Source organism: Anopheles darlingi, chromosome 2, assembly GCF_943734745.1.
Source record: "Anopheles darlingi chromosome 2, idAnoDarlMG_H_01, whole genome shotgun sequence".
NCBI classification, from domain to species: Eukaryota; Metazoa; Arthropoda; class Insecta; order Diptera; family Culicidae; genus Anopheles; species Anopheles darlingi.
In genome coordinates, this window is record NC_064874.1 from 63,133,299 (window position 1) to 63,152,889 (window position 19,591).

General features: G+C 43.2%; 1 protein-coding gene across 1 annotated transcript; it reads left to right on the forward strand.

Annotated features, from left to right (window-relative positions):
- Positions 1-2,409: 2,409 nt before the first annotated feature.
- Positions 2,410-13,553, forward strand: LOC125951387 (uncharacterized). Its single transcript, XM_049680201.1, has 6 exons — positions 2,410-2,776; positions 6,581-6,837; positions 8,761-8,971; positions 11,188-11,299; positions 11,806-12,536; positions 12,676-13,553. The coding sequence occupies exons 1-6, from the start codon at positions 2,641-2,643 to the stop codon at positions 12,858-12,860; spliced, it is 1,632 nt and encodes a 543-aa protein (XP_049536158.1). The 5' UTR covers positions 2,410-2,640; the 3' UTR covers positions 12,861-13,553.
- Positions 13,554-19,591: the final 6,038 nt, after the last annotated feature.

Consider the following 19,591-nt stretch of genomic DNA (forward strand, 5'->3'; position numbering starts at 1 on the left):
CACGAAGAGCCATACGATGGCGTATTTTATTGCACACAAATAGCTAAAACACATGCTCAGGCTAATGGGAGCAGCTTTATACAAGAGGATTATCTAGAGCGAAACAAGCATTAGAAGGAAAGCTTTATTATTCGCTTTATTCCCATTTTGCACTCATTTTAAATGCCATCTGCTTTCGCCAAAGCTCTTAGTAATGATCAGTACCAGGCGCTACTTGGCTGGTTATAACATAACATTTATGATTTATATAATATCTTGGTGAAATAGATAACTCTATTTGAGTCATTGCTGTGACATAATCAACATTAAACCTCTAGTTGATGTTGGATGTTATGTTTGTGATGAAATTGCAATAGAAAGCTCATGAAAAGTGTGAAAAAGTGGATCAATGATGATTACTTTTGAAGACACACGCTGCGCATATGATGACTCGAACTCTGAAGACTATAACAAACAACCGGAATGCTGCTTTTTGTGTCTTTGTGGTATATTAGCTGTTAAAATAGGAAATCAAACGATTCAGAAACCTTTTGATATTGTAGTCTCAATATAAATGATACAATTTAGGTTTTTAATCGTAGCGTTGTGCATGTGAACAAGCAGTATGGCAAACATTACTGCAAGTAGCTAACGCTAACGCGTTCTTTAGCTATGAAACTGTTTCGTGTTGCCAAATTTTGAATTTGAGTTATGTAGCTCAGTAAATGCAATATAAGGAATTTATCAGAGTTTATCAGCTCATCTTAGCTGACCAAACTATCGTTAGTTTTCTATCTGCATGCGTTCATCACACATGAATTAAATTTTACGAAAAAAAACAAAGTTCAAAATTGCATCGATCGTTGAGGTTTAAAAGTATGTTTTTCTTTTCGCACCGCACACAATGTCATCAGCGATTTGGTGTCCTTTTATGTAAAATTTCTGATGCTATAAAAGTGCCCGTGTACTTTACGGCCACGAATCTCGGCCAGACACCTCCCTTCCTTCTAAACAAGGACCCATCCCCTCGAAACATCCCTTTTGAAAACTGACATTTTCCAACTTTATCGTCATCACCAGTCAATGGCTGGCACTCATAAAATACTCTTGCACTCTCGAATGTAGAGTAGTAAAATTTGATACCAAAAAGCGCCAACTTCAACAACGTTTCCCCCAAACACCTGACACCATGCGTCTCCATCATGTCACGAAACTCAGTCGTCGTCAGATCGTGGCGGATCCAAAATGAAGCAATCTAAATGCCACTATCACACGCTAAACACCATATCATTACCGTCAGCTGAGGTGTCAACAGCACCTGCGGGGTATGTTGCAAAGGTTTCATTTCTGTTCTTTTTCTTTCTTTCTTCCTTTCTTTCTACTCCTCCTGCTCCGCTCTAGCTCCTTGACCTGGAACAACTTCATCACAGCGCCGGTTCCGACGCCCAAAGTCATCTCGGTGCTGCTACTCGGTGCTGCTACTGATGCTACTGATGCTGCAAAAAAAAACCTACACAAACTTCCTGCAACACACGAAATGGTGGAAAATTGCTCTTCATCACATACCGAGTGCTGGTGGCGGAGAAAACATAAATTCTGAACAGTGAACCTGCGATACACGATAACCACCGAAAAGAAGGCGGGATGCAGATGATGCAGATGATGATGATGATGATGCTGGTGCCGGTCTTAACCGAGCGATACCAAGCGCACGGTGCATCCGATGCGCTGCCAGCGCCAGCGTGTTTGGGATTGAATTGAAACAAACAAAACGAAATGCACGAATGCTGCATACTTTCATGGGTGGGGTTGCAAAGCGCCAGCCCCAGGTGTCTGTGTGTGTGTGTGTGTGTTTGGTTTGAATAAGCAGCTTCTGTGTAACCATTTCCGTTTTCCCAACCAACAGTTTTTTTTTACTTCTTTTTAATTCGGAAAATCGTTCTGTATTAACCCCGTTTAGCTCTCTTCAGCAGTCTGCACCGATGTTGTTGCCGTGTGTGTAACGTGTGTGTGTGTGTGAGGTGCGGTGTGTGAGGTGTGAAACCAGAACACTTACCTTTAGGAGCGAACAACTCTAGGTGCTGGCTGACAGGTGGTAAATGGCGATGAAGTGAAGAGAAGTGTGTGTGTTTGTGTGTTGTTGTGCACGCGCGTCCTTTACCACGAAAACCACCGAAAGCACTGAAGACGAAAGCACAGCAGGCGCAGTGCATTGGGCAATCATTGGGCCTGCAACGATGCTGGTGGCAGTGGGTGGCCGGCGAGGAACGGTGAGCCACTACGCGGCCCAACGGAACACGTCGCGCCGAATGATGCGCACGATATTGGTCCGTGGATTCCGCGTCAGTTCCGGCATACGTGCTGGCAACAGGTTGCAACCGGTCGCCACCAGTGCTGCTGCGTGCATAAAGGGCCAACATTAAGGTCGAACGCGAATTAAAAAAAAAGTGTCAAAAGGTGGTGTTCAAAGCGGGAGAAGAGGGTTGCTCACGAACCCAAAAAGGAACCGAAAAGTGTCCGAAAGTGAAGCAGTGTGTTAAACCGAACCATTGACGCGTACCGTGTCTAGTGCCCTTCGAGCACTTACCAATCTTTCTTCCCAGTAGCATAGCCCGCTGGGGGGGGTCTGATCGCCCGGGTCGCCAACCTCGAGGCATCGTCATGGCTTGGATTGCCACCGGCATCGATCTGCGTTATCTCTGCTGGTGCTGCTGGTGCCGGTGCCGCTACAATCAAAGGCATCTTCTTCTGGCTGTGATATTCATCTTTAGTATCGTAATGGGAGCACCACACACCGGTGAGTTTAGTGGTGGCGGCTACGGCGGCGACGGCATCACTTTTGTTTTATTACAACCATCATCACCATCATCACCATCATCATCATCGTCATAAACCATCAGCATAATCATTACATTCCGGTTTATGCTGGGGCTGGATTTTTGAGGGTCCCGAGGTAATGGATTGAGTTCTCTCATTGCCATTGCTCTCAGTTTACGCGCACGTGTGTGTGTGTGTGTGTGTGTGTGTGTGTGTGTGTGTGTGTGTGTGTGTGTGTGTGTGTGTTGTCTGGTACCCTGGCATCGTGCATCTGACATCATTATCCTGCGGCACATCAAAAACCGGCAACGAGCAGGCCACTGGCAGCTGCCAGACCTCAGATCTCAAGCCCGTACATTACCATCGTAGCCGCAACAGCAGCAGCAGCAGCAACTCGTCGTACACTTGGTTTGGAGTAGCAGAAGAGGAAGAAGATGGAAGAAGGAGTTGCGTACGAACACAACACGACGCATTATTCCATCATAGCCGGTTGGTTCTGCAATCCGAGCCGCTGTCCCCGTGCGCTGGGAGTTACATATGTTGCGATGCGAAATATGTTGCTTTACGGATTCGTGCTGGTCTGGCACTCATCTGGCTGTGTCGTTGCGAGGTTGCGCGTCTGCGAGCTTCATTAGCTCGAGCGGTTCTGGGATTCCAGTTTGCAACCAGGGCACAAGGTTCCTGTGGCTGACATGTTGTTTTGCTTTGCCGCACCTTCCTTTAAGCACTCCGAAACTCCGAATGTGTGAGTTTATCGCGAGCGATAGAGGTCTTTAAAGAGTCCAGGTGACGGCCTTAGAGTGAGATTAAGAATTTCATAGGCTACCAGTACACGATAGCAACTTGCACTCGCTGTAAACTTTCGTTTGGTGAATTGGAATATGTATTACAAGCTTTGCGTCGATATACGACGTGCAACTTTGCGTTGCAACTGAGTAAAACATCATCAACAAACGTTAGTCTAGTTCATAAAAAGGAAAACAACTGCATTAACATATCAAACAATTATCATAGAGAACTTTTGTACATAGAAAAAAGCACAATTTAAACTCATTATCAATAGATTAACTTCATTTCAAAGACATTAAAGGGTCTTGGCATGAATGTATCGCCCAACAAAGTTCAAGTGAATCAAGGCAAGCTTAGTTCCTAATACTTCGTAGTATTCGTAGTAGACCTTCACATTGCTGGCGATGCAAACTGATGCGACTGATTTGTCTTATCCTACTACGAATTCACTTGTTTTAAAAAAGGCCAAAAAAGGACTAAAGCTTTTTTCATATTGATACCGCTTATTTCATCTGAACATTGCAGGGTAACCATTTCACAGCAATTTCAGAATAGATCCCATTATATTGTTGCGAATTAGTTATTGGAAAGTATTTTTAGTCATATGAGAGGCTCGTAGTAAACTTATGATGCACTTGACCGGGAATTTTATATAAAGTTTCAAAAGGGATTTCGACACCAGATTTCAAGTGAATTTCAACCCGATAGGATTTAGTCAACGATCGATGTGAAATGTGATCATTTCTTAATCGTACTGTAAAAGTGTGGGGTCACGAAAGGAGCTTTTAAAATTTTGGATCTTTTTATATGCTGTCATTTGGCGATTTGCGCAGTTTTTTATCGGACACCACGGCCACGATAAAAACTTTGTTTTGCAACTCTTAAACACATTCCAACCTCTCTTAAGGGAAAGTTGTTTTCGAGGCCATGCAGTTTAACACGATAGTACCTTCAATGAAATCCCGATTTAAAGGTAAAGTCCCTGTCGCTAATGGCCGCTTAAAGAATCAATAGTCGAACGAAATCTGTTCTGAACTGATTCAACACATTCTTCGGCTAATGTTGCCATCGACTGCTTCAGGTGTGACTGTTTCGTGTTTCATGATTTATGCTACCGAAGGAATGTTCGCCCACAAAAGGCTTTCAATAAATCACGGCGCAGCGTTCTCTTGCGCTTCGGGCGTGATAAATCATAATTCAAAGATGGCACCCAACCGTTCATTCCAAATCAAAATCCATTAACTTCGGCTAATGGTATTAGTGTTTGGAGAGTGTAAACGCATCGCTCAAAAGACTCAACCGTACGCCTGTCTTCAAAAACAAACTCCAACTGGATGGAGGAGACACTGGAGCTTCTTGGCGCCGTCAAACAGCATAAGCTCCAACGGTCTGTCAACGGTCCATCATCATGTTGCGCGGTAGCTGTTTTGCTGACTTCAAGCAAAATATTCTGCACAGAAAAAAACTAAACTGCAAAACCCATCCACTCCATTCATCATCATCCCAAAACGGGCGCCAGAAGGCCAGAATCCATTAAGCAGAACAATTCACCAAATGTAAAACCACCCAACGCAACCACCCAACCATCAACATTCCTCAAATCGATCGGAGTAATAGCAAGCGAAAAAAACCCAAACGGCTAAAAGAAACTAAAAACGTTGACATAAACTCACGTCCGCTACTCCAGCCCCGGAAAAACCACACCTCCAAGCATCGGTTGTGGTTCTCTGGTACGGCCAGCATCGACCACTTACACCCGCCAAACGAATAATACGACTTTGCCCTTCATTTCACGAAAAATGATGAAACGGAAAATCGGCACAACAGCAACAACACAACCGTCGTCCACCATCCTGAGGAACAGTCCATCCTCTCGGACGTTTTCTCGCTTGCAATCCTTGAATCCTTGACATCATAACAATCGTCCCATTTTCTTGGTTCGTTGGCCGTCGGTTCAGCTCATCGGTGCGACCACCTTTTCGGGCTAACCGCCACCACCGCACGGAACTCTCCTCTCCTCGATGACGACGATTGCTGACGACAGGCAAGAAGAAGGGAGCAATGGTTTTGCAGTTCTGGCGAGACGCTGTGTTCATCGCCTTCGAAGATGAAGCATCATAAAGTCGAGTCGAAGGCATTGTCAACCGCAAAACAGCGCACTTACGAGCCACCCTTGTGCGCGTGTGTGTGTGTGCAAACCGAAAATGTTGCTGATATGGCATTCATATCCCTTTTTTTCGGTGGAAGGGAGTGACGGAGAAGAAGGCGTTCAGTAGGCTTAGTGATAACAAAGCCCTAACCTACTTTCCGCTACAGTAGGAGCTGCTGCTGCTGCTGCTGCTACTGTTGTTGTCGTGTGAACCATTTTGTGGCCGCTTCATAGCACCACGCCAGTTAAAGCAAAGGAACAAATAACCGAACCGGAGACTGTGTCAAGCACTCCTCCTTAGTCTCCTGTTCCTGGAAAAGGGATGCGGAAGGGGGTAACCGATGTGGAGCAGAAACGGGAGGAGAAGTGGAACGGAGAGAAAAACAACAACCACAACCACCACGACGACGACGACGACGACGATAAATACACGAAATAAATTAATACGAGCTCCGGTGGCGGGCAACACAATCAATCATCGATGTCGCCGGCCGGAAGGGGGTTGGGGTGCGGGGGTGCGAAGGATGTTTATTTTTCAGAAACGCACATTCGTCGTGTCCTGTTTTTTTTGTTGGTGCCGTGTGAACGTAACGCACGCGGAAATGTAGTACATTAATTTTACGCCCTCCATCCTCTTTATCATCCCTCCATCCCCTATGGTAGCGTGTTTTTTTTCCCCTTTATATGCTTTATCGGATCCCGGGTTCACCAGATCCTACCCCTAGACCCCTCTGTTTCCGGAGAGGGTGACCGCGACTGTTGCTCACTAACGTTTCGCTTTCGCTTTTTCGGTTTTATGGCGAACGACGCCGGTTCGATCAATGGCCACCACCTTCACCTCATCAGCGGAGATCGCACAACGGGCGGTGCTGGGGCTGGGACATCAGCCAACTAGTGGCAGCTATCAGCCGCCGCATCCACATCCGGCAACCGGGCATTCGACATTCGGCGCACCACCACCATCGATGGCCGCGTTTCCGGCGGCGGCGGCGACGTCAGAACCGAACAAGCTCTTCACCACCGCCAACAACACGAAAGTCACCGCACAACGAGGCGGCACGGCGTTACTACCGTGCAGCATCATCAGCCAAACACTGGCCACGGTAAGTATCTGTGTGTCTGAGTGTGTGTGAGTATGTCGTTAAGCTTTTTCGCCCCCGGGCGGAGGGCGTAGTATCGTGCAGAAGATGATAGAAGGTCGCGCCACCACAGTGAAGAGCAACATACTTGACCTTGCGGTGCTTGATGTGGGCCATGTTTCGGTTTCGGTTGGCCACCACCACCGCACCATACGTGCTCGCATTGTGTTTAAACCTTTCGTAAATCAACAATATATGTTCGGCAGTAATGGGATATTATGGGCACATTTTGAGCACAAATTGATTTTCGATAAGACGTCGTTTCAAGACCGCTTAAATGGTCCGGGGGTTTCCCGGGCGTGCTTTAGAGTTTTGTTTTGTTGAGTTGGAATTTGAAGGCTCCAAGAAACTGTTTGCTTCTTCTAAACAGTGTTTAACTACAATACGATGACGCATAGGAGGGCATGTTTTATTATTTACAACACTGGCTTATTTTTTATTTTCTTACATGCTAAGGACACCTTATATAGGAGGACCTTTAGTCATTTACCTGAGTCATTATGTAATATGTTTTGATAAAAGCAGTAAAATTTAATAGTAAAATGTATATGGCTCATAATTTAGCGGCCATCGATTAAAATATATTCAACGAATACTCTTTGCTGAGATTTTGATACCAACCTTTTTGGAGTATCCTCAGATTTCCTCTGTAATAGCACGGCTGCATAATCGAAATGCACAGTATACAAAAAAATGTAGAAAAGAACTCACAAAAATAAATAAAAATGTACTTGTTAAACAGATATTGGTTCCGATTTTGGAGTATCCTTCTTCGCGTTAGTTTTATTCGCTTTGGGACCTGCTGTTTGATACCTCCTCCAAGATAGCTATGCCACAAATACCTGTATGATTTCGTTTTGTGATTTTTTTCTTTCATTATTATGAGATCTTTCCTCCTATTCAATATTGAATCAAGCTCAACTTTGAACATGATAGTTCAAATAACATGAACAAAAAATTTGATTTCGAGTGTGTCTTTTCGAGTAATAAAGTGTTAGAATAGGAACAAAACCATGAACTACAGGATTTGGGTTGTTTTTAACAACTTACAATATTCTTGTGGTTTTTTCAATGTTCCCGGTAAGGTTCTCTGTTGATTTTTAATTTGCTAAAACTTTAACATTTTACTTTAACAATACCAAACTTTTTGTTCGACAATAGAACACATTTATCTACCCTCGTTGGCTATCAATCCTAAATGCCCATTAATTATAAAGCTTAATTGTTCTTTAAGAATTGAGTTGTAGTGTAAGTGGCCATTTATCTAAATTCTGTAGTTAAAATAATCAATTTGTGGAAAGCCGTTGGAAAAAAAAATCTGGACGTAAAACATCAGTTGTAATAAGATTTAAAGAAAATGTCAATAAAAGCCTCTTCACCACATTTTTACAAGAAATAATACAAAAACGATTCTCCATCATGCCGTTGGCGAGCTCGTCGGCGGGTTCTTCTCGTCCATTTTCGTGTAACCTATCGTAATGCATCTTTGAATCAACAAGCAAAAAGCAATGATTTGATGCCCTTGAATTAAGGATATTCTACTAGACTTTATGCCATAGGAACCAAGGGCAACATATGTTCAAACACTAATGAATTTGGATGAGAGGTCTTCTGCTTTCCAAATCATACCCTAAATGCATATTGATCATACCTGCTACCAAAAGCGAAATCCAAGCTAACCACAGGGCACCTCGAGAACCGCCGTCCGTCTAAGGCATCGATACGAAATACGAAAGTAGAAACACAAACCGTGGTCCATCCTTCCGTGGACCACATTCGGATAGTAGACGACGGGTTGCTGGAGCACATCACACCCTCTCCTTTAAGCTCACGCTCTGGACTAACTCCGTTCTATTATCCGTTCCGTTTCTCTTCCTCAAAACGCAGGTATCGTGGATCCGGCGCCAGGACTTTCAGCTGCTGACGGTCGGGCTGTCGACGTACAGCAGCGATGAGCGGTTCATGGTGGCACATTTGCGCCACTGGGGCCTCTGGGCGCTCCGGATTAAATCGGTTCGCGCCGAGGACGAAGGCATCTACGAGTGTCAGCTCTCCGTTCATCCCGTACAGTCAGTGTTTGTCGAGCTTAAAGTAGTAGGTAAGTACATATGTGTGCTGTGTGCTGTATGTGTGTGTGTGCAGAGACCGATGGTTATCCCCTACAAGCTGCTGGTACGCCAGCATAGCGCAAGAAACTCGCTACCGTTGAGCGACGTACAGCGAAGAACATGAAAACCAAACACGACGAGACCAACGCGACAAGGACCGTTCCGGGAATCGATCCTACGGAGGATCAAAATAATTTTCCAATAAAAATCCGTTCCGTTGTTTCCCATTTTTTTCCTTTTTGTACCGCCATCCATCCTTCCTTTGCGCGTGCACGTGGAAGCAAACGTATATTCGCTGTGTGGCTTGGGGGAGCTATGCGAAGCCACGGAGCTCATGAAAGATTCCACCGACGACACAATTCCCCACTCTCCCACGTTAGTCGTTTTGAAAACATGGAAGATCGAGGGTCGGACTGCAAAGGTAAGAACCAGCGGTTCTCGGTGTGTCTCGGGATTGTGCGAAGCAAAGCGATGGAATAATCTGTAGCTTCATTTTTAACATACGCCAATGGTACCAGGAAGGAAGAATGGCTTCCTGCTGCTTCCTTCGTCATGTGTACGCTGCGAGATCGAACGAAATTGATTTTCATCCCGCGCCCATTCCGCGTATCGTATCGATATGCAAGCGGTATGATGAGTCGGGCTTTGCGTGCGAACGACGGATTTCATTAGACACACCATCTATCCTCATTGCACGGCCACTCCGAGCTGCTGCGATGAGCGCTGCGATCGGCACCTAGCATCTTGCTCGATTCGATTCGCCTCGTACGAAACAGGGTTGGGATTAGCAAATGAAATTGTGGTCCATGAAGGTGGAGCGAAGGTATAAGGGCGATGAGCTATAAAGCATGCTTCAAGTGGATGATGCATTAAAGCGATTAAACGGTAATTTGCCAGCGCATGAGATTGGTGTTGTATTGATACGAATGTTCAAAACCGATGTTTTTTTATCGTCTACATAATTATCTGTGGGAAACAAGTAGAAGGAAGGAATTTGGCAATGATCAGTTGCAATGATTGAAAATCGATTCATGTTTGAATATTATTATTTGAACTCGTACAGATAACTTACGGATTAATGTAAGAACGATCTTAACATTAATTTGTAGTACCATGATTATTTTCATCACTTCATATTCTAAAATTAACTTTTTTTCTACATTTTTACACAAAAATACATTCCATTTAAAAATCTTCAATTGGTAGAAAAAACCTGTTATTTTTACTGTGAAAATATAATGGTGCTGGACGATTCCTACGTTTAGCTGCATGTTTTCTGCATACATAGCATCTGAAAAGTTTCATTAAAATTCTTTCAAAATGCACTCATTGTCCCCGAAGCCACATTTATTTTTATTATTATGAGTTACGAAATTGAAGCAACTTTGAAGGAAAAAAACAGCAATTATCATTTTCCGCTTTCAATTGAATTGCACAAACAATTGATTCTCGTTTGCGTAACTTTTCATTGCATAAAAGTAAAGGATCGTATGATGTACATTCTTTCTAGGAATTCATTTACTGTGAAACACTACGAATGCATATCAGCACGTAATATATTATTCCTATTTATTTTATTTGCATTGATGGAACTGCCAGTCAGGCGCTGCAGTAGTCAAACAATTGGGCAGATAGTACGGTAGTTCGGCAGAAAAAATAAAGTGAAACCAATTAGTAGGTATCCGATTAATTGTTATAAAGTCGAATCAAGCGGAGCAAAGTGCTCGAAGCGTTTTTGCTTTCGTTCTCCTTATAGCTCTCAAAAGTTCGCAGAATCATTGATATGCTTAAAACAAATGCTTTTAAGGTTTGCGTTGGTATAATTTGTGGATATGATAGGGTTTCATGTTCAGAAGCAAGTCAACCATTTTAGGATCGAGTTGAAAGGATTAAAATTAACACCAGGACAGAACTATATGCGCTAAAACCTGAACCTTTGTTCATCATATAAAATTCGTCATGTGAAAACTACTTCCACAATCGCGGTTCTCTTACCTTACTAGACAGAGGATCCTTTTATCTGTATTATGTGTTCAATCGCACAAATCAGCATAACGGCAAAAAAGAGGAGTCCAGAAAGCGGACGTTTTATCATTGTTATACAGATTGCATAAATGCTGTATAATGGATTGCCACGCGGTTATCCGTGATAATATTTCTTTCATTAACCCATTTCCAACAAATTTGTATGTGACTTCTCTTTCAGAGGCTGAAGCCGAAATCGTAGGAGCACCAGACCTTCACATCGACGAAGGGTCTACGCTGCGATTGGAGTGTAAATTACAACGTGCCACAGAAAATCCCACATTTGTGTTCTGGTAAGTAATGACCATCGATGTTGATATTTGTTCGACAAAATGGTTTTATTTTAACTTTCGTTTTCCTCGATGATTACTAGTACAATATTCGAACCATCATACGAGAGAAGCTCAGCATTTGATTCGAACTATTAAATCTGAACCGTCCCAAGGCGCTCGCATTAATGTAGCGACCATTCAAATGCGCATAGTAGCAATTCTTATGCAACCATGCAGTCTGCTGATAAAATGCTTTACAAACCTCTCGGCTGCACTAATAAAAAAAACATGTTAAGTTCCAAATGTTTGTACACGTTGTGGTCTCTTACATCTAGAACATTATTCCATCTTAGCAGCGTTTGTATCTGCCTCCTAGGAATGATAAAAATGAATTTAGACACTCTCTCTCGCTAAGCAGAGATATGCAAAAGGCATATGTTGAATGTCGATACCTCAATTGTTCGAGTTCCGATTTCCATTTGAATCTGTTCCGTATATTCTCCACAAATGCTTTCTCTCCCTCGTAGGTACCACGAACAAGACATGGTGAACTTCGATCAACTGAACGGATTTTCGGTCACACCCTTCCAACCATCGGTTGCCGGTGGCCATCACCATCATCTACAGCACTACCTGCCCCATCCGGTGCACGACCAAGATGGGCTACTCCACTCGGCCTCGGAGGAGGAGGACGAACAGGACCAACAGCAGCAACAACATCAGCCCGACTTTGGTCTAACAGACGATGAGGACGAACTGCAACGTTCGTTACAAGGGGACCAACGGATCCCTTCCTCATCGGCATCAGCATCCTCTTCACTGCTGCTCGCATCACTGGCCGCTGCCGCCTTCTCGGCTCACTCCTACCAACATCTGGAGTCACGAGGGCTGATGGACCTGGTGGATTCGTTTGAGCTGCAAGACCCGGCCGAAGGGCCGGTAACCGATTCGTCCTCGTCCGATGCACCGGACGTTCAATCGCATCGTCGTCCGCATAATCATCATCAGCATCAGCAACGGTTACATCACATCCATCATCACCATCAACACCAGCATCAGCATCACCATCAGCATCACCATTTTCCACGGGGTGCGTGGCCAGCGAACTACACCACCAGCCCGCTCCTCTACTCGCACATCCTGACACCGGCCCCCAGTGTGCTCACGATCAGGAAGGTCCATTTCAAGCATGCCGGCAATTACACCTGCGCACCATCTAATGCCCGCCCGGCCAGCATCACGGTGCACGTGTTGCAAGGTAAGGTTCGCTTCTGCCCTTGTCCCGAGGTATTCGATTTGATGCGACCTTGAGCACCACCACCAACTGATCTCACCTCAAATACTTCTCATTCTTTAAGCTTGTCGCAAGCACTAAATGGATGCTCTTTTTCCAACAGATAAGAAACCGGCTGCCATGCAGCACGCTAACCGGAGCCAACTAGATGATGGCGGCAAGCAGTCTAGGAATGGTGCTTCTCATCAGCTGGCAGGTCCGAGCGTGATGACTTCGGTCGTTGCGCTGCTAGTCACAGCCGAGCGGCTAGCAGGCCACTTATGCAGCAGACGATTCACGCATCGGTGAAACAGAATGTGAATTAACTTTGTAATTATGATATAAATACAACAACAACAAAAAACAATCAAACCACAGCAACAGCAGTCATCTACGCGACGTGCTGTTCGCCACGAGGCCAAGATGCTGAAGGGATGAGCACAATGTAGAGAGAGATCTATTATTTTGCAAGAAGCGAACGGGAAGGAAGTTAAGATAAGAAGGTAAGGAAGCAGAAGGAGAGGGAGAGGAAGAAAAGCGCAACAGTATTTTCATCCAACTGCATTTAAGGAAGGAAGGGACTACATCTGTCATTTGACTGTGTCCATGTGTAGTTGGTCTTTGGTCTCTTCCTTTGCCCAGGAGCAGCAGCAACGATGCGAATGTGGGACGATGGCACATCGTTTTACACAATCTTATGCTCCTTCTCCAATACACACTCACACACGCACTCTTTCTCCCGATGTCCAACAAAAATCGTCAGGAAGTGGTGGTAGCGGGTAGATAGTGAAAATGTTTGTTATATCTCAACGGCAACAACAACAACGGTAGGGTTGGTAGGGACGGTCGGTAGTGGTGTGCGTGTTACGCACACCCTGGGTGAGGGAGGGAGGAAGGAAGGAAGGGTGGGAAAACGGGGAAATAAGGCAAGCTGTAAGGCAAAGTATTATTCATATACAGGAAAATCTTACTTGACTTGAACCATTGGTCGACTGTATGGTTGTGTTTTAGATCGAGTGCTATCCGAAAACGTCGTAAGCCATATTTGCTCTTCCAAGAAGAGAAGGTGAGTATTTATTGACTTTCAGTGAACTGCTTGATGTAAATGGAACTCATTTGTCCATCATCATCATCATCATCCAACACCATCAGCCTTAGGCCAACGATCCAACATTGGTGCATTTGTAATATCCTTCAGCATGCAATAAAGTTTCCGGGAAAAGGTCTACTCCAGTGCTGTTCTTCTTTATCGCTTCTAATCACTCTATGAGTTGGATGAGCTTGTTGTAGGGAAGCGACTTTAAAAGACCTGTTCGCTGGTAAGTCACTATCATCTCTGATTCATGGTTGGTGCTAATGCGGCACTTGAACAGCTGTTTTTGAGTTGTTAATTACTTCGACAACGTTATTCACTCAACGTGCGGATATGTAGGATGTTCCCAATTTGCATGAACATGTCCCAATATTCTTAATCCCCATTTCTAACTTGTTCTTGCCTAGCGAGCAAGAGCGATAGCGAGGACTTACTAAAAGTTACGAAGACGATAGTATTATTGTATCAATAATTAAATAGTATTATTGTATTAATATTTAATAATTTTATTTCATTTATTAAACATTACATGATTTTGTGTCATACTCTTTTTAATCTTATGCTGGTGCAGCTACCAGCTGTTCTCCAAATGAATTATGAATCGTTATCGATTAATCCTGGAAATTACTTTCAACGTTATATATTTGTTTTACGAACGTCATCAAAATATAATAGAACTAAAATAAATTGAACTATTCCTGGATTTTATTATTCTCACTACACGAGGGCCAGCAGCACCTTCAAGACGGAGAGTGTTTCCCGAATTCTTCTTCTATAACAGGTATCGCACTTTCGAACTCTAACCGTGCCGATCTTGTGGATACGATAATACTTCAAAGTATGAGCGTATCGTTTGGCCTCAACCGATTGAAAGGCTTCGAGCAATGCCACCTAACCTCATGAAAAACTTGAATAGTTTTGAATACAATCTTCACAGCACACTTTCACCGGATTAAACGGACGAATTAAGCGAGAACAACATTGAATTGTGCATTCATGTGGTTTCTGTAACCACAAAAATGAAGCCACCGCAAATCGATAACCTTTTCAGTGGTTTTGTGGCGCAAGTACACATCACACGTTTCACTATTGATCCGATCTGCGTACCGCAATCAATATTGTTCTTTCATTTCGCATTTGTTTGGTTGAATTTTAGGTATTTCAGTTGTCGAGTAAATTCAAAATAAAATTTTGATTGCTCCAAAAGACCATGAACCTTTGCTTAAACAATGTTTACACTTACATCACTCAAATGTTACTACCCAACGAGGAAAGAGAGACCGTTTTGATGCCCAATCCGCGGATTGTCTGATGCCCAAAGAGGTGCCCAATCCCAAAATATCAAGCAAATTTTCCATATATTTTTGCGTCCGTAGCACCTATTCGGCCGCAGCACAATCCGCGGATTGTCCCTCTCGATGGGCATCAATTTGGACGCTGTAGTGGGACAAATTGCGACCGGCGGACACTATTTGGTCGCTGTAGTGCGACAAATTGCGACCGGCGGACACTATTTGGACACTGTTTTAAAACCGGCTTGGAGCGTTTTTATTCTATTTTTAGATTTTATAGCCTGCTTGGATCGTTTTCACACTTTATGAAAATATTTAATAATAAATAATAAATTTAATAATGAAACAAAACTACATGGGTTTTGTACTTTTGGAGCACATTTGTTAATATTGAATTTCATATTATTATTTTGCATATTTTTTTATATCCATGTGATATTGTTTATATCGATGTGCTTCAGCACAGACGATTCACCGCAAATGGCTTTGGCTTCGAAAGTTCTACGGCAGCAATGGGCCACGTACAATACACTGTTTTCACTGTACACAACTATCTGCTTCTGTACTTTTCACTTTCTGCTTCTTGATTTTGATGCAGAAAATCTTGACTCCTCCCTGGTCCTCGGCGCAACTCCTTGTGTGAAGGATTAATAGAGATATCCTGTCATCTTTACACGATCATAGACCCGGTACCTTTTAAACTGAAATGTTCAGAGATCAGATTAATTAATTTTCGAAACATAAATCTACTCCTAAACACAACAATACTTACCATTGCACATGCACTACACGAGCCAGGATAGTTTGCAATGCGCCTCTCAGTCATTTTAATCGTCAATGACTACGTGATGTAATTTTTCCACTTCCATTTACAACCGCGGCATTCAATCTCTCACTCTTTCTTATTCTAGCTTTCTCGTTCTCGCAAAGTGATATTTTTTGCGAGCTGGACATTTTGAGCCCGGCGGGAACTGTTTGGGCACTAAGGCCGAATAGTTCCCGATGGAACCTATTTGAGACACATATGAGCTGGACATTTTGAACCCGGCGGGAACTGTTTGGGCACAAAGGCCGAATAGTTCCCGATGGAACCTATTTGAGACACATATGAGCTGGACATTTTGAGACCGGCGGGAACTGTTTGGGCACAAAGGCCGAATAGTTCCCGATGGAAACTAAATGTCTATGTATTGCGGCTATTTAGTTTCCGCCGGTCTCAAAACGGTCGCTCGAGAGACCGCGCCGATTAAAATGTACCCTTGGGATATCAATAACTTGCTGAGAGACGTTTCTGTTGTCTCTAGTTATATACTGGCATGTAACGGGGATGGTGCGGTGCTTCTAGTGTGAGCTTAGTTAACCTGTTGATTGTTTTGAGTTCGCTTATCAGTGGCTACGGCATGGAAGAACGCACGCAGCAGGCAACAATTGAGAAAAAAATGTGTTGATATTAAAGTAACTCTTTTTTGTACCCAAGGGTACATTTTAATCGGCGCGGTCTCTCGAGCGGCCGTCTTGAGACCGGCGGAAACTAAATAGCCGCAATACATAGACATTTAGTTTCCATCGGGAACTATTCGGCCTTTGTGCCCAAACAGTTCCCGCCGGGCTCAAAATGTCCAGCTCATATGTGTCTCAAATAGGTTCCATCGGGAACTATTCGGCCTTAGTGCCCAAACAGTTCCCGCCGGGCTCAAAATGTCCAGCTCGCAAAAAATATCACTTTGCGAGAACGAGAAAGCTAGAGTAAGAAAGAGTGAGAGATTGAATGCCGCGGTTGTAATCGAAAGTGGAAAAATTACATCACGTAGTCATTGACGATTAAAATGACTGAGAGGCGCATTGCAAACTATCCTGGCTCGTGTAGTGCATGTGCAATGGTAAGTATTGTTGTGTTTAGGAGTAGATTTATGTTTCGAAAATTAATTAATCTGATCTCTGAACATTTCAGTTTAAAAGGTACCGGGTCTATGATCGTGTAAAGATGACAGGATATCTCTATTAATCCTTCACACAAGGAGTTGCGCCGAGGACCAGGGAGGAGTCAAGATTTTCTGCATCAAAATCAAGAAGCAGAAAGTGAAAAGTACAGAAGCAGATAGTTGTGTACAGTGAAAACAGTGTATTGTACGTGGCCCATTGCTGCCGTAGAACTTTCGAAGCCAAAGCCATTTGCGGTGAATCGTCTGTGCTGAAGCACATCGATATAAACAATATCACATGGATATAAAAAAATATGCAAAATAATAATATGAAATTCAATATTAACAAATGTGCTCCAAAAGTACAAAACCCATGTAGTTTTGTTTCATTATTAAATTTATTATTTATTATTAAATATTTTCATAAAGTGTGAAAACGATCCAAGCAGGCTATAAAATCTAAAAATAGAATAAAAACGCTCCAAGCCGGTTTTAAAACAGTGTCCAAATAGTGTCCGCCGGTCGCAATTTGTCGCACTACAGCGACCAAATAGTGTCCGCCGGTCGCAATTTGTCCCACTACAGCGTCCAAATTGATGCCCATCGAGAGGGACAATCCGCGGATTGTGCTGCGGCCGAATAGGTGCTACGGACGCAAAAATATATGGAAAATTTGCTTGATATTTTGGGATTGGGCACCTCTTTGGGCATCAGACAATCCGCGGATTGGGCATCAAAACGGTCTCTCTTTCCTCGTTGGGTATGAAATAAAATACAATATCGTCCATTACACGTACTCTGCTTATGACTCGTATGATGCAATTGGCCGCAATATGTGCAACTACTTGGCAAAACGTGATACTGCCCATCGCCACTAGGTCATTGAACAACTTTATAGCATCTTCGAACGACTCAAAATACCTTTGGCACTCAGGTTTAAGAACCTTGCACTACGCTGCAGTTGCAACTCTAGACTAATGTTCCATCCTGTCGTTATGATCGTTCCACGATGCATGACGATCGAACGAGCAATGAGATGGTTAGTGAAAAAGGAAACATAAACATGGCACGCGAGCGAACAGTCCCAGTCCCGCTCAAATCAAAAAACGCGTGCCAACCGATTGCTGTTACAATCAACAATCAACGACCACTGTCCAGATAAGGTTACCACTTTGCTCGGTAGCATAGGCCATACGGTCAGCATGAAAAAACTAGCCCTGAGACCTGTCTGGCCATCCGCAAGACCAGACACACGACTTCAATTGATGGATGATTATAGGAAGCAAGTGACAAAAAATTACCGAAACAGATAGTAAAGTTATTAGCTGAAAGAAAAGCAAAACATCCTCGTCAAATCAGTTGAACTCCCGTTTCCGTCAGCCACTTTCGGGATGACGAATGACCGGCAATCAGTAGTGTTTGATACGGCGCGAGCATAGCCACGCGCTCTGTTCCGAGGATCATATCCGAAAGTGATGAATCTCATCCGTTCAAATCCGTGCAAGTTGGGATTGGGATTATCCCGATTGTTCCGGTGCGCTATAATGTTTACCGTTTTCAGAGAGACTGTATCGTACGGTTTACCGTTTTCTACAAAGCCAGGTGAGTGTCGATAGATCGTGACAAAACGCGTCTTCGAGATTCAAGACAACCGTTACAGGTTCTATGTTCTGTGGTTCTGTGATGTAAACTACGAATAGATTTTAAGCTGTTGTTTGCGCCGTTGACTGACTACAGGGAGCGTATCATGTGTGGTGACAATTGGCCGTTTGTTTAAAATCCCAAAAAGTGTATTTTTTGTTCAGTGAAACGTTCTAGTACAGTTTACGGGAAGCTCACATTGCATAAAAAGAACTTTTATGTTATCTCGCGAATGGCATAGAGAATGACAACATGTAAAGGATACAGTGACCGGCATAAGTAAAAGCCCACCCCTTGATTTTTGTAGATTTTCGACTGTAAATCCTATATTTTCTATCGTATCCGGCAAGTGTTGTGGTTTTCTTGAAGGTTTAACAATCCCCTTTCAGTTTCACTAGCTTTCATCTCGATTGGATTGGTAACAAACTTTTGATAAATGTTTAAATGAGAGATGGTCGATCACAGATGTGACAAAAGTAAAAGCCCACCTACAATGAAATTTTCTTAACAATTAATATGGTCCATCCTTAGCTCAGATTTTAAGTTACAGGTGTTTTGGCATGACGTCTACACGATTTCAAGTGTATTGAGGTTCAAACTTGTTGAATAACTTCCAAAAAAACAATTGTTTTGATAATAACATAATTCTTAATGAAATTTTTATCTAAAAATTCCCACAAATTCTTGATCCGTTAAAAATCTTGGTTTTGAGAAGGCCATTTGAGAAGGGGAGTGACACGGGAACATTAAAAAATATTAGTTATTTTAGCAGTATGTTTAGGATCACTGCCCTGTTGCATAACAAAAGTGCTTTTAAATGGGCTTATTCGTACTGAGTCCATCAAATAGTTATTAAGGGTGTCAACATAATTTTCGCTCGCCATAATACCATCATTTTCTTTAAATTGTCCACAAGAGCCATGGAAAATCCACCCCGCAACTTCATACTACCACCTCCGTGCTTGATTATGACCGGTACATTACGTTTTTGCAAACCATGGTTTATTTTCCGCCGATCTCTTACGTGATAGTTTATATTAAATGTTTCCATTTATGATTCGTCAGACAATAGAACATTGCTCTAGCCTTCTT